General features: G+C 48.1%; 1 protein-coding gene across 1 annotated transcript in view; it reads right to left on the bottom strand.

Annotated features, from left to right (window-relative positions):
* The window catches only part of Slit3 (slit guidance ligand 3), a gene marked incomplete in the record, with an annotated part of 641,662 nt that overhangs the window by 105,570 nt on the left and 520,240 nt on the right, over positions 1-15,852 (bottom strand). The window contains 3 exon segments of the mRNA XM_008830158.3: positions 1,154-1,304; positions 11,453-11,616; positions 12,862-13,005. Coding sequence (XP_008828380.1) covers positions 1,154-1,304; positions 11,453-11,616; positions 12,862-13,005 — 459 coding nt within the window.

Here is a 15,852-nt window from a genome sequence, read left to right on the forward strand (position 1 = left end):
AGCTCCCATAGGCAGTGCCTTATCCGCTAACGAGCTGAAAGTTCTAGCTTGTCCTTTTTAGGGTCTTGAAAGCTTGACTGGATGTTCTAGCAGGGCACTGTAGCTACTTGTATACACTGGACTGAAGTGTGGTCCTTTTCTATCGGGGAAGGTTGTTCTCTTCAATCTAGAGTACAGCTTTGGGAGGGGAATATTTGGAGTGGTGAGGAAGGGGAACTCGCCTGGTTAGCTTGTCCTTTTTAGGGTCTTGAGCGCTTGACTGGATGTTCTAGCAGGGCACTGTAGCTACTTGTATACACTGGAGAGAAGTGTGGTCCTTTTCTATCAGGGAAGGTTGTTCTCTTCAATCTAGAGCACAGCTTTGGGAGGGGAATATTTGGAGTGGTGAGGAAGGGGAACTCGCCTGGTCAGTCAGACCAGCCTGACCAACCCCAGTGATCAATGGTGTGACAGATATCACAGCCAGATCATCCTCATATCCATATCCCTTTTTGAATAAATCAATGTCCCTCAGTTAGGTGGCTGTTAGGGGGCTCAGATATATTTAACCAGTCTGGTTGACTTTTTTCTTTTTTAAAATTTTCATTTATTATTTTTTTGTGTATGAGTGTATTGCCTGCATGTATGTAAGTACACCCGTGTCATACAATGCCCGTGGAGGTCAGAAGGTGTTGGATCCCCTGGAACTGGAGTTAAGGATAATTGTTAGCCATCATGTGGGTGTTAGGAATTGAACCCAGGTCCTCTGCAAGAGCAGTCAATGCTCTTAACTGCTGAGCCATCTCTCCAGCCCTGACTTTTTTCTTAATTATAATTTTTAATCAGTATCTATTTTTTCTGGTGATACTGTAAGCTCCTTAGGGTCAGCAGGTACTATTTTTTTTTCATTGTAAAAGTTGGTGGGTCTAAGACAGTGACTGGCTTATAGTGGGTGTTCAGAAAGCATTTGTAGAATGAATGAATGGTCTTTACTCTCAAGCAAGCAGCCCACGGATGCCTGGGTATCCTTCGCAACCTACACAGAGCATGGTTAAGGGTGCCCATAAGACAGAGCCTATCTCCAGAGATGCCATCTTTGTTGACTTACAGTGACTGGATATGTGTACAGATAGGTGAGGACAGGTAGGGTGCTCCTGAGCAGGGTAGGACTTACAGGTCAGTGGTGTATTCTGGGAGGTGGCTTGGGATGCGGGCCAGCTTCTGGTTGGAGCAGTCCACAATGGTGCCCTCACAGCGACACTTCTCAGGGCACACGAGGTCCATGAAACACTCACTGCTGAACCTGTTGCGATAATCCTCGGAGCCTAGGTGAGCCAAAGAGGGGGGTGTCAGCATCCCTTGAGCCTCCTGGTACAGGGTCTAACGCTGTGGGTAGCAGGAGTGGGGAGTGAGATGGCTGGATGAGTTGGGCAGTGTTTGCGTGTGTGCATGGGATTAGGAGGGGCCTGGTTGTGTCAAGGTGAGGTGTCAGATGTCACATCACTGCCTTGACAATCTGGTCATCCTGCTGCCATTCTTCCCACCCTAGTCCTGCTGTTTTCCGGGCTGTCTTTGTCATTTGTCACATTCTTTTTTATTATTTTTTTAATTTTATGTATATGAGCATATTGCCTGCATGTAAGTAAGTGTACCCGTGTCATGCAAAGCCCACAGAGGTCAGAAGAGGGTGTCAGGTTCCCTGGAACTGGAATTATGGATGATTGTTAGCTGCCATGTGAGCGCTGGGAGTTGAAGCTGGATCCTCTGTAAGAGCAGTCAGTGGCTAACTGCTGAGCCATCATCTCTCCAGCCCCCCATTCAATTCATCACTTCCTATCCTCCAGGAAACCAGGCTCCAAATCTGAGAGCTCTTATGCTTTTGTACGGCATGGACTGAAGTTGATTAATGTCATGGATGCTCCACTTAGAGAAATACTCTGAGACATGTACATAGAATCCTGTCTACACCTGAAGGGATTCCTGGCTCCATGATGACTACCATAATCAGAGAGGAGAGATTTCATGGGGGCTACTCAAGGCAGGGACTGAGGTATGAGACAGGGTCACATACTCAGTGACCTTGAAGGATTTGAAGGCAGTTTGTGAAGGAGGGAGGCCAGCACTCATTCCGTCCTAAGTGTTCATGGATATCTTGCCTCAATTTTCACAATGAAAGTTGAGCGCTGAGGGAACTGGAACCCACAAATTCTGTTGCTTGGGAATTACAGAGCCCACTGAGAGTCCTTGGTTTTATTGTTTTAAGAGAAGCTAGATAGATATTTGAAAAATATTGGCAATGAATTCAAACTTTTAAACACTGTGAAAACAAGAAAAATGCAGGTGAGGGTCAGACTTGACCTCTGGTTAGAGAGGAAGTTCTCTGTAACTATAATGAAGGGCCAGTTCCCATGAGCTAACAGTTGGTGCTAAGATATATTTTTTCAAAATTTCATTTCTTTCAAGGTCACCAGTAATGGTAACGGGTCTGACAGTCTGATGTCTCTGAGAGATGCCCTGGGGGAGTGGCTAGGCAGACCTCTGTGAGCCCATGAATTATGCTGGTGGCAGTAGGGAGCTGTGGCTCTCCTGACATGAGCTCACAGATGGAACTGCGGCTTCTTCATGCTCTCACCCCCACATTTCCTTAGCACATTGCTAGGCATGAAATGTGAGCTCAATCCATTCTTGTCCATAGCACATCCATTGGCTCCAGAGTGTCCTGTGTGTATTTCTGAAGTGTTTCTGGTAACATGGTATGTTCAGTGAATGACTTGAGACATCAGCGTGGCAACCTGGGGTATGAAGAGTCCCTAGGTTTTAGCAGCAGAGGGCCTGGGTTTGGTCAGGCTTTGTAGCTTCCTAGTTCCTATTTGCCAGGGGTTTGTGTGACGATAAGAGTCAAATCAAGGAGGCAGAGTCTCCTGGAAAGAGGCAAGCATGTATGAATGCTTGTGCTTCTATGCCTGAATTTCCCTGATCTTGTGGCTGATGCTCTGGCGTCAGGCCATGGAAACCCCAGTGGAACTGATGGCAATAGCTAACATTTATTGAACTTGTACTCGCAGCCAGGTGCCAGTCTCCAAACTGCAAATGGGTGATTTCTCAGTCCCTGAGTTTATAATTTCATTTTACAGATGAGGAAGGTGAGGTCTATAGGGCTCGCTATGCTTGGCAAAGGGATGAGGGAAGGCTGCTGCGGGCCCATGGGACTGGTGCTATGCTTTAGTGTACTTTGTGATGGAACCTTTCTCCCCATGCCCCAGCAACAGCTATCAAGTCCATTGTGGTGGAGGTAGACGAGTGAGTTTCTTCTCCAATGAGCTATGATGAGGCAGAGCGATGCCGGCCTCTTTCCCTCTCTCCCTCCCTTCCCTCCTTCTTGATTTCCATGCCCTCGTATGTCTTCCTGTGGGCACTGCTGATCAGGAATGAACTTGACGCATGTTTCATTCTGAAGTGACACTATCTAGCTCAGACAGGGCACCAGCAGCGTGGATGCACCTCCCTTTCCTCTCTACGCCCTCCCCATCCTCTTCCTTCATCTCCCCTTGCACCCCTAGACTTGTATAAACAGAACCCACGCATATACTCCCAGTTTTGCAGGTGGCTTCCTGGTCCAACATATTATGCAAATCTCTTGCCCTTGACTGCTAGCACCAACCCCACTAAATAACTATGATCTATACCATTTTTCCTCAGTCTTATCAGAGTGTTAGGTTATTTTGCAACACCTGCCAGGTGAAAACTCGATCCTGTTTTGTGTTGGTAGAGCCATATGGTGATGGTGTGAAGGGGACATTTTGCATGTGTATAGGTGTCTTCCCTTCAAACCATGTCTGTAATGGAATCTTTGCAAAGCAGAGAAATCCTGACTGCTGATCAAAGGCAGAGAGGCAGGGGGGAGCCCGGTTTGCACTTCACCACGAGCCAGCAGATGTACACCGGCTGGGGACGGCCGCCTATTAAATGCATTTTCGTTTTAATCAAGGTGAGAGCAGTCTGTAGTTAGCAGGAATCGCTCTCAGTAGTACTGTTAGATTATAACTGGCAGACCTCTGCAGTGGAGCCGCTGACCCATTTTAATGAAATGATTTTGCAATTAGATTCGATGGACTAATGTGTTCTTTCCAGCATTTTTTTCCCCTGCTGTTTTTGTTATTGCCCTGGTTTGCAATAACGAGGGGGTCGGAAAGTGATATTTTATATGAGTGGGAACCAGAAATGTTAATGACGGCGTATGTACATAACCGAAAAAGTTCATTCCCCAGTCAGAGCCAGCCTGAAATGCCACCTCCGTCACTTCATATTTCATTACGAAAGCTACCCAGGGTTCCTTGGAGCCATTTGTTATGCCTAATGCTCATAACTACCCAAAAGTATTTTTAACTTTTCCAGAGCTTTAAAAGTCAATTTCAATTTCAATGCATATTTGTCACTGCCAGAGATACTTAGGAGAAGAGAACCACTGAAATAGGGTGTTGCACCTCCTCTTTGGGACAAACTCAGACAGGAGGGATCTTGGAGGGTTTTAAGACGGGCCATAAAACTCAACGCCAGCCAGAGTGGGTCTCAGAGCAGCAGATGTCACCTGGTTTTTGCCTGCCTCTGCCCCTGCAGCCCTCCTCCCCTCGTTTAGGCAGCTCAGAACAACGACACTTGGTACATAGTCACAGACAAGCTTTAATAGATGGAGGTAAGGTAAAAAGTGAAAATCCACAGCAATAAGATTTTTTTTTTTTTAATATACCCCTGTCCTATAGCTACTTCTGGGAGGGAAGTGTGTAACATCTAAAAGGTCAGGGGCTGGGAACAGCAGGGAGTCCCCATTTCCAGTCTTCAGATGGACTTTGGTTAAGCTAGAATCAGAAGCTAGTCAGGGACCCAGGGTGGAGTTGGGTGGCAGCCGTTGGCAGGCTGCATTTTGTGTCATCCCTTGGGCAGCTAGTGTGTGGACTGGAAGTCATAAGTTCATTACTATCTGGTCTGCAGGGACAACCAACACATGTATACAGAGTTCTCCTCTACCCTCAATATCCTTAAGATGGATGGAATGAGAGAAAGAACCACAGAAAGATGTGTTCTGGGAATATGAAGGCCTGTCAAGGTTTATCAGCTGGAAAAGAAAGTGACACAGCCAAACCAAGGGACAAATCAATCAAGGGCACTGCAGACATACAGACATCCACTCCTGGGTAAGGCTGAGGAATGAGACACCAGAGACTAGGACACACCAGCAAGAGTTCAGTTGGGCACACAATTGTCTCAGTAGCTATATCTACAGGACTCTACAATGAGTACAGCCACCTCTCTGACAGCAGAGGGAGAGGTCCATGGTACAGCCCAGCCGTGAGCCTGCTGTGGCAGCACCATGAAGGTGCAGATGGAAGGGTGCCATCATTATTTCATAACCAAGGCCTGGCCCTGGCATGACATGGGCCAGAAGTAAGGAGGGGAAGCCTGGAGGGTTTGCTTGCACTCATGAGATCTTGGTACACTCCTACCAGAGAGAAGAGTCGTTTGAACAATGGTTTTTCTCTCTTTCTTTCTCAGGTTATTTCTAATAAAGAGGGTGAATTTGAAAGAGAATGTTTAAAAAAAATTCAACTCCTTATCAATTCAAGTCAAGGATTTCAAAATGATTCCATTTCAAGGCAATGCGAATGGGAAAACTGGGAAGGTTGAGAAGAACTAAGTAAGGCACCTCCAGTAAAGAGCCAGACGACCCTGGGCAAATTAGTATCTCAGTCTCAATATCCTTATCTGTAAAGTGGGATTTAGCACATTGTGAAAATTCAACAGTGTGATGGACTAAGTCATTCAGTACCCAACCAATAGTAAGCACTCTGCGTATTCAAAAGATCAGAGTCCAAGGGGACAGCCATTCCTCATCAGGGGATGGGGCCCTGCTGAGGGGTGACCTGACAGAGGGAACAGTGAGAGCCACACAGCTTCATGGGGATGCATCATCCAGCTTCTGGTTCTAAACCTGGGTGTGTTCCCACCTTAGCTCTCACTCACCCGATGAGCTAAAGACCCTAGCACAAGAACCAACAACCTAGTCTTCTGATTACACTGGGCCCAGGATCTATCAAGAAATAACAAGAGATAAGGCACCAAGATCCCTTTCTCTATGGTCAGAGACTGCCAGTTTCGGGACAGACCTCTCCTGGCCACTGAAAGGGCACTGGGTAAGAAGCCTAGCACCTCTGTGTTGACTGTGTTCCAAGGTCAAGGAAACAGATGGGATGTCAGTTCTCATGGGGATCTGGGCCAAAATGTTCATGAAGAGTGAGAGTCAAATTCACAAGGAGTTTCAGGTCAAGTTCAAAGTCTCAGACCCATGCCCATTTTACCTGTTCTCATGCTCACGTTCACTTCAAACGACGTCTATGCCAATAGAGGTGGTGGTAAGGGTCACGAGCAGGACGAATTACCCTTTGGGTTAGCTACCATGTGGAGACCTTGGGACTCTCCCATGAAACAATGGAGCATATGCCTTGGGCAAATTTGTATTCTTCAGATGGGAAGCTAGAACTTAGCTATCGTTCCTGGGGTCACATCAGACCAGACGAGGTATGGTGACTCCATTTTGGGTAGGAGATACGGATAGTCTTAATGTGCCCTCAGTGTGTTCTAAACCCGTTACCCAGTACCTGACTCTTTTGAGATTCCCAACCCCATGCCCTCCGTGAGTTAAAGATTGGGAGAAGTGGGTCTGGCAGGCGTGGTGATCCAGAGCAGAGAGGAGTCCAGCGGTGGTGGCGGCGGGCCATGCTGCAGGAGAGCGCGGTGCTTTCCGCGGTGCTTGACAGAACCATGTTCCGTTTCCATCGTTCCACCACATGGTTAGATCAAGCACAAAGGAAAGCCCCACGGCGACTGGTCAGAGTCAAGGTCAGGAAGCAGCTCAGAGAGAGGACAGCAGCGCTCAGAGGAAGCAGCGTGGAGAAGCGGAAGCCGGAGCAGGCCCCCACTGAGTGTGATTAGTACCAGGAATGAGTTCCACTGTATCGCTGCCTGCTGAAGACACAAGCCCCAACTCCCTGTGTCCTGCCCCAGGGAGACTCAGGAGAAAGGACAGGAACAGGTGGGAAACCATCAGACACCCATATCCAGGAACATCCTGGCAGAAGGGACATTAGCCGCATCTGGACCCTGAACTGAGCCTGTAAATCTGTTCCATCCCATCATGTGATTTGCTATGACATGAAGTCAGCAAAGCGTCTTCTATATGTTTTGTGACATAGGGTTGACCTCAATGGCTGAGGGGCTCCATTATAATCCATTCCTCCATCCCTTTAAATAAAGAGATGGTTCAGTTTCCATTGGTCTAGCCCAGCAGGATCTCCACTTAAGACAAAAACTCCTCTTGACTCTTCCATAACTCAGGAGTCTCCTCAGTATCTTGAGGGGTTCCCAGACTCCTCAGACTGACGATAGCCATTCAGCCCAGATGGTTTGAAGTTTAGTAGAGGAGGAGTGTGGAATGAAAAGACACCATATCTTCCTAGCAGAGAAAGATGGGGGAGCCAGTGGGGACCTAGGTTTGGGAATGAGATGCCTATAGTTACTGTGGTCTAAGAATACTTAGAGACAGTGAATGGACAGTGGTTAGGGGCTGGCTTCTGATGAAGGGCCTTCATCAGACTAAGAGGAAGAAGAAAGGGTAAGGGGAATAACTGATTAGCCCAAGGGTAAGACATCTAATTCTAGGGTTCCTTTTGATTTTCAGATCTCTTCTCTGGCTGGGTATCATGGGAGCGAGTGAGGTAGACCCAGTACTGAGAGCTCTGGGTAACCAAGGACTCAGGTGAAAGGACCATGTATGCACTTTATATGCCTGTCTGCCATAGGTCAGACTTCCTTCCACTTGGCATTGGGGTGGAGATATGCACAGCTCCAAGAGAATGGAGCCACGGCCAGGTGACTCAGACTCTCCCTGACTGACCACTGATAGGAGGAACAGGGTCACTCTCCTCTACCAGGTGTTTTGGGAATTGGTTTCATTGATAGGATGCTGTCATTCACAGCATTGCACCAGTGCACGGGTTGTCTGTAATGATGGACCAGTTAGAGACTATGCCCATCCCTATGCCTGGCCCCTTCACCTCTCTCACTCTCTCCCCATGATATACACTAGAGTCAGCAATGGTAATCTGGGATCCATCACATTTTGACACTTAGAGCTGCAGGGTTCTGTAAACGCTCTGGTTCTAGGATTTCATCTTTGAGTTTGATCAGGCCTCAGTTACTGAGCAGGGCATGTTTCTCAAGCTTTAGAAATTGCTTGTGGGAGCCAGGTAGATGGCTCAGTGGGTCAAGGCACCTGCCACCAAGGCTGATGACTTGAGTTCAAACCCCAAGTCCTACATGGTGGAAGGAGAGAATAGAGTCCCACAAGTTGCCCTCTTGTCTCCACACTTACACTGTGGCATACATGCACCCACACATAAACACACACAGAAATAAAGAAAATGTAGTAGTAGTAGTAATAATAATAATAATAATAACAATAATAAAACCTTCCTTATTCTCTTTGCTTTCCTTTTCTAAGAGGTACAGCAGTAAACAATAAAGAACTTAAGAACTTTCTATTGTGTGGTTCTCAATTGTCTCTAGAATGGATTGGATGAACTCTGAAGTCTGTAAGGTATCTTCCTGTTTGTCTTCTTCGGGCATTCTCTCTCTCTCTCTCTCTCTCTCTCTCTCTCTCTCTCTCTCTCCTGCTCTCCACTCTCCTCTCTCCTCTCTCTGTTTCTGTCTCCGTCTCTCTTTTTGTGGTGCTGGGAATGGAATCCAGGGCCTTGTCCATGACAAGTATGCTGTCTCTGAGCCACACTCCAGGCCCTGTACTTTTTCCAAGAAGGGCTTCTTATACAAAGCAGGGGAGTGTGATAGAAGACGGCAGCATCCTTCAGCTGTCAAGTGCTCCCTGCAGTGGGGCCTGTGCTGAAGGACTTAATCTGATGGTTAGACTACTTCTGGTGGGTATGATCTACCCCTAAACTGATCTCACGGTTCAGGACAGCAGATGCAGCTGATAGAGAGGCAAAGTGGCTGGGAAGCCAGACGCCCTATCCAAGGAGGGGCTCTGCATTGAGCCAGGAGCAGCCCTCAAATTGGCTCCTAATCATATCAGCTGTCTTTTCAAGGGGGTGCTTTTAGGGGAAAGTAAAATGCAGAGTTATTATCTGTCAACTCTAGTCCATGTCATCTGCCTCTCCCCTTTCTGGAGCTTCGTGGAAACTCAAAGCTTTCGGTCTATGGTTTCTGTATCCCCTAAGGCCAAGGTAGGAGTGGGTCCTGGAGTTTCTCAAAGTCATGGTCTTTATTGCTCAGTGGTAGCTTTCTCTATTCCTCTGTACTACTAAAGAGTATGCAGAATACTGTAAATCAGGCTCATTTGGGCTTTGAACATCACCTCTATAAGAAAAAGCTTTCTACTTAGAATTTTTTAAAAAATGGTACTTTAGACGAAGTCAATTGAAGACTCCTGCCCTCTTCTCCCTGTTTTTTTTTCCCTCTCTCCCTTTTAACCACTTCTACCCCACATAGGAATGCTGCAAACACAAAGTTAGACAGGTAGATAGATAGGTAGGTAGCAGTACAGCTAGATTTAAAACTAGCTTTCTTGTTTCCTAGTTCTACCTGCTATTTTCTGTTCCCCTACCTGGCTCCCTACTGATCACCACCCCTACCCTCTTACCCACTATCCCAGTCCCCAGTCATTGCTAGGTCACTGCCAAGCTGGTGCTATTGGGAAGCACAGTCCTTGGACCCAGGGCTGATCATATCCTTACCCTGCCACCCAGGGCCTAGACCTCAATCTGAGGTCCTGGATATTGGCAAGACACTCACCAGACTGAGAGTCAAGGTTAGCAGATGGTGCCTGGCCCTCCTCTGCCTCTCATCCACCCTTTCCTTGGGAACTACTAACTAGCTAATTAACTTGCTGGGAAGGTGTACAGGGAGAGGGCACAAGGCTCCTGTGAGGGAAGGTCCTGGGAAAGGACGGTGTGCTATAGGTGACACTGTGTTGGGAGCAAACATTCTTCCTAGAGATGCTACCAGGCCCCAGAAAGAATTCAAGGAAAGAGTTTGGGGTGGAAGTAGAGCCAAGAGACTCAGAAGAAAGTCATTCAAGCTGCTGGACTTCCTTCTCTGCCAGACACTCATGGTGTCAAGAGAGAGCACATCTAGAGCCTGACTCTGCTTCTACTAGTGGCTGACTTCGACCTTTGAGTGGCCCTTCACCTTGGAACCCTCTGCTCTCTCTGCTGTAGAACAGGACCTCTCCTATCAGTGGGGACTAGTGGAAGAAACAAATCAACTAGGAACGCTTGGCACAGTGCTCCTTACAGGTGAAGAATCACCCTCATCACTGACATGGCTACTCTGGGGAAGGCAACTAGGCACCAACTGCTCATACTGCCACAATGTCCTTGGGGTCTCTCCAGATCCTCTCTAGGCATTTACTTCTGCAAATAAAATAGCTAAAGTTTATCATCCTGTGGACACATAATGAACAAACTGGAATGAAAGGACAAGGCTATTGTGCACAAAACTGAAGGTTGCCTACTGCTCTCCCATCATGACCAGTCCCTGTGCTGGCACTGTCCCTGGGAAAACACACTTGCAGAGCACTCACTCAGGTGGCTAGGAGCCCAGTTCTTGCTGAGACACATACTGTGAGCACTGGCTCACCCCATCGTAGTACTGCCTATTGTCAGTTTCTCATAAGAGCACAGTGCAGCTCCGATGTATTCCCAGTAGAAAAGGACATGAATAATAGCAATGTCTAACTGTCTGCTCACCCAGCTACTGGCCAAGCAGAGCCACCTCTCTTTCCAAGCTGGGTTGAGAATTTCCTTGCCGTTTGTCCACCTGTCCTCTGAGGTGTAGCGGGGAAGACAGTCTCTAGAGAGGGCTGGACATGGAAGCACAGGCTTTGCTCTCATGCTCTGCTGTCCTCTGTATCACCAGAGAGCAGCCATCTGCTTGGAGGGGCTAAGGAAGGTATTTCTAAAGTCTATATAACCCACTGTGGTCGAGGACCATATCATGGTATGGACTGCAGCCCGGCCTGGATTATACTTCTCTATCTACCATTTGGGGAGTCTGCTTCAGAAACTACCTAATAAATCTTGGCCTCCTCTCAAGGGCACGTCTGGGAAGTCTGCCCTGTCTCCTAGCTTCTTTCCATCTAGCTCCGAAGCAACTGTGCCTGGGTTCTGTTTCCCCCAAAGCTGTGTGCCCCTCCCCCATGCCTTTATTGTGTGAGTGTGTTTTATTTTAAATCCATAAGGTAATTGGTTTTCTGCAGGGCTAACTGAATTCCCCCAATTTAATTTGCAAAGATGCTCCCCAGGAGCCATTACAGCACTCGCTGTCCTCCAGATTGGATTATTGGCCTCTCTGGGGCTGCTGTATTCTGAGTCAGAAAGTGATGCCCAGCCCCCCATAACCTGATTACCTGAACAGCGGAACTTCTTGCTTTTGATCTGGCTGATGCGCTTGTTGGCCAGCCGGCGCGGGCTGCTGCAGCGGGCCCCACTTGTCTCAATGGGGTTGTCCTGGAGGTAGTCAGCCAACCACTTCAAGTGGCAGTCGCACACAAATGGGTTTTGAGCTAAATGGCTGAAAGAGGGAGAGGACTGTTAATCAGGAGTGACCTGTGGTGCCTCGCTTCACCAGCACCCTGCCTGGTGCTGGGTCCTAGAGAACTGGTGTCAGACCCTTTCCTCATTTCCACAGGAGCACTGGAGGGACACTGCTCTGAGAGAGGACTCAAAGAGGGGGTCTGGGCTGTCTGTCTGCTAAAAGCAGCACAGGTGTAGCTGGCATCTGGTCTGGGGAATCAGCCTCCCAGCTCTCCCCACTTGGGACAGGACCCTCTGCCAATCACTCTCACCCACACAAACTGACGGGCAATGCAAGCCTCAAGGTTTAGAGTTTACATTTAGAGTAAAATGCATTTTATTTCTCCAAGCTTGGTCATACCAGGCACATAAAGCAGCTGGCACGGTGACTGGCATATGGTAGGTGTTCCATATATAGTAGCAGGGATTGTTGCTATTATCCTTATCATCACGAGAATGCCTGTGGGCCTCCCCTCCCCTGAGCAGTAAGAAAAACTCTGCAATACTAAGCATGGAGCTTGGCACGTGGTCAGCATTTAATACAGAGCTGCTTTCACTCTATATTGGTTCCGACTCTGACTACTGGGAAATAGGTGCCAGATGACTTCCAGGGTCTCCAGGAGACCCCAGGCTCATTGCAGACCTGGGGCTGTGCCTGAAGCCATTAAAACCATAGACTGAGATCTGCACTTATATGTCATTTATATTTATATATACCAGCAATACTTGGGAATGTGTGTGTGTGTGTGTGTGTGTGTGTGTGTGTGTGTGTGTATGTGTGTGTGTGTGTGTGTGTAAAGTATCCCCAGAGAGCCTGTATCAGAGAACTGGCTTTGCAGGGTGCAGGGAGCTATCACCAGGAGCGAATGGAGTCTCCCAGAGGTGGAGATTGCTCAGAACACATCAGCTGTTATGGTTATGAGCATAGTTCATACTAGCCATAACCTGAATAAGCTACTCAACTTCTCAGTACTTTGGAGTCCTTATACATAATCTGGGATAATATAGTAGTTCCTCCCTCCTGGGTTGTGGGAGGCTTAAAGGTCTGAAAGCAGGGCAAGCCCTCAGCATGGTGTCAAGCCCTACCTGAGTACGAGGCACAGGTACACTTGCTCTTTGAGTTACATCTACCCCACTTGCAAACTCTAGAAATCACCCCATAGGTGCTCACAGCCTGTCCTCTTTTGGGGTATTCTCTGAGGCTGGTATTAGGGGTCTCCAGCTGCTGGGGCAGTGTACTCACAGTGTCTGGATGGACTGCAGAGGAGCAAAGAGTCCCTTGCTGATGGTCTGCAGCTTGTTGTCATACAGGGAGAGCAGGTTGAGGTTCTGCAGGTCCTGAAAGGTGTTCACCCGCAGGCAGTTGATCTTGTTGGCATTGAGGAGGCTGCAGACAGAAAAGAAACCTCTGGTCATTGCCAGTGGAGCAAGGGCTGGACCTGATGGTACTGCCACAAAGGTGCCATTCCTCATCCATGTGGCCTTGAGCTTCTGCTGCAGCTCAGAGAAAGAGGCTGCCTTCTTGAGGCGGCCCAGACCCTGTCATGTCCCTCCCATCTCCATGGATGCTGTGCTCCACACACTGCTATCACCTGCAGCCTGGCATGCACCTGCGCCTGGCTATGCACCTGCAGCTTTGGAGAAAGCCAGGAATGCCACTGAGCATTGCACTTTTCTGCTTTAGAATTCAGAGCTTCCAGGAATCACAAAGGGAAAAACAATCATTTGGCACAATTGTTTTAAAGCTTTAGTAGACGGAGTCAAGGCAATTTTTGATTCAGAGAACTTCTTAGAGCTCTTTTGGATCACTGATTTCATTGGAAATCTGATGAAAGGTATAGGCCATCTTCCTAGAAAAAATAGTGTCCATGTGTAGACATGCACATATAGACACACGGAGATATACACACACACATGCGCACACACACACACACACACACACAACACAGAGGAGGGGATCCTGTGTGACTGGATCTCTCCCCCTTTCCCTGTCCTTATCTAAGGGGGGCTGCTCTCCTCTACTGCCCTCCAGCCCCACCAGTCACCTTTTGCTCAGGCACACCACAGGTGCTTGTGCTGGTCCTTGAAACCCTTTTTCTAGCCTCTTTCAGTAAGGTCGGCTTCTCTTTCTCGTTTGCCTCTTAGCTCAAAGGCCCCTCCTAAGGGATATGTGCCCTAACCCCCTCACCTTCTTCAGGGAGGCCTGTCCTAACCCTATCACCCTCCTCCTGACACCCACATTTGAAGGAGAACCTTGTAGCCACCAGTACTGCCTCTCATAGCCCTCTGCACAATTCCTTCACTCACCTCAACTTGTGACCTGAGGATACTAGTTAGTTTTTTGTTTGCCACGTATCTCCTGCCCAAGACTTTGTGGCAACGCAGATGCCATCCACTCAATTTCTCCTTTCAGTAGTAACACCTATCCTTTATCAGGACAAATATCCAACTCCACACACAACTTTGGGGGTCTCCTTCCTCGAAGGGAGCACCAATCTCCCCAGGTTCAGCTTTCCTACGCATGAGGGACCGATTCTGCTGTGATCTTAGTGCTTTTTAGACCCTTTCCCTTCACCAAAACAGCAGAGGAAGTGGGGGAAACACTGGTCAGCAGATGTGTGAGGGCCACAGGCAAGTTTCAGGATGCACAGCTGTCAGGTTGAGCAAATCTGGGTGCTAAGCATTTCCTTCATGATCCTACACTGCCTAGTTGTGTCCTTCAAAGTACTGTGAAGCCATTTCTCACTCCTTGGATGCAAGCTGTGGTTGTGGGGCAAGGGAAGTAATAGAGTGAAGGTGCTGACTTTTTTTTGGGGGGGGGGCTTTTTGAGACAGGGTCTCCCTGTAGCCCCAGCTGTCCTGGAACTCACTGTGTAGACCAGGCTGGCCTTAAACTCACAGAGATCCACCTGCCTCTGGCCTCCCGAGTGCTGGGATCAAAGGCGTACGCCACCACACCCGGCTAGGTGCTCAATTTTTAAAAATCATTTTCAAGGTGGACTCGGAGGCCTCCTTCCCTCTCCTCCCAGTGCATGTCCCATGAGATTCAGAACAGACTGGCTTTCCTCAGGAGTCTCTCCATACCACAGTCCATGGGGACTGAAGCTGGGGGTGGCGGGGCTGCCCCTGGGTGTCCAGGCCTCCTCTCCTGTGCTGCAGGCCTACCTCCCTGGCAGAGTCCCCTTTATACTCCAGGAGCAGGCAGGCAGCTGTGGCGGTGACAAGGGCAAGAAGAACTGCCTGTAATCTGGCTAATAATGGGCAGGGTCCCTAGGGGCCACACAGATATCCTCCTGCCTCAGAGTGGAGAAAAAGCTCACATTGCTAGAATACTCTGTTTTTCCAAGTGCTTTCCTGATCTCCTGTTATTCTCACCGTAACCTGGGCAGATGGGCAGAGCCACCTCACAGATATAGGCAAGGAGACTGAAGCTGACATTCTGAGGGCTTGTTCAAGGTCACCAGAGTTTCTGGGGAGCATGCTGGGAGGCATGATGATAACCAGGTCCCTAGAGGGCTCAGCTGCTTCTTTATGAAGGTCTTATCTACTCCGCCCATCTGCACATCCCCTCTGCAGAATTTCCCCCAACAATTTCCTGTGATTTGTGTATTAATTGTAGCCAAGGTCATTCTAGGTCAGGAGCATTTGAAGGAGGATGCTGTGAGCAGAGTAACAGGCAAGCAACCAAGTCAGAAACAGATCACACACACACACACACACACACACACACACACACACACACACATGTTTTTGTTTTAATTAAAAAAATTAATTGGTAAACTATTTGCTCTCAGTCTTGATATTCAAGGTCTCTGAATACATGATTTTGACAGAAATGTTGAACTACTCAACAAAGAGACCAACAGAGAGATGGTTCGAGGATCCCCTCTTCCTTTACCATTTCACAATATACCATACGCGTGTCTATGTAGACATCTTCCCTATGTTTCAAAAGTTGGACATTTTATGCAACATGTGCACTCACACACACATTTTTATGGGAAACAAATTCAAAAGTTCTGGCAACAATCATGCCATCGTTGTACCTACAGACAGAACATCGCTCTCTGCCGCAGTCCTCACTCCTCCCTACTCTGTACCTGTGTACTCTTTGCTAGTTCATTGTACCTTCTTTGCGTGAAAAGGCATTTAGACTTGGCACCATGGTCCAGATTCATAAGCCCAAGAGCAGTACCTGGTTCTGGGGAGTGTTTGACATCAGAGAAGCAAGACA

This window comes from Nannospalax galili, unplaced genomic scaffold (assembly GCF_000622305.1).
Source record: "Nannospalax galili isolate Female #2095 unplaced genomic scaffold, S.galili_v1.0 scaffold1154, whole genome shotgun sequence".
Lineage (NCBI taxonomy): Eukaryota > Metazoa > Chordata > Mammalia > Rodentia > Spalacidae > Nannospalax > Nannospalax galili.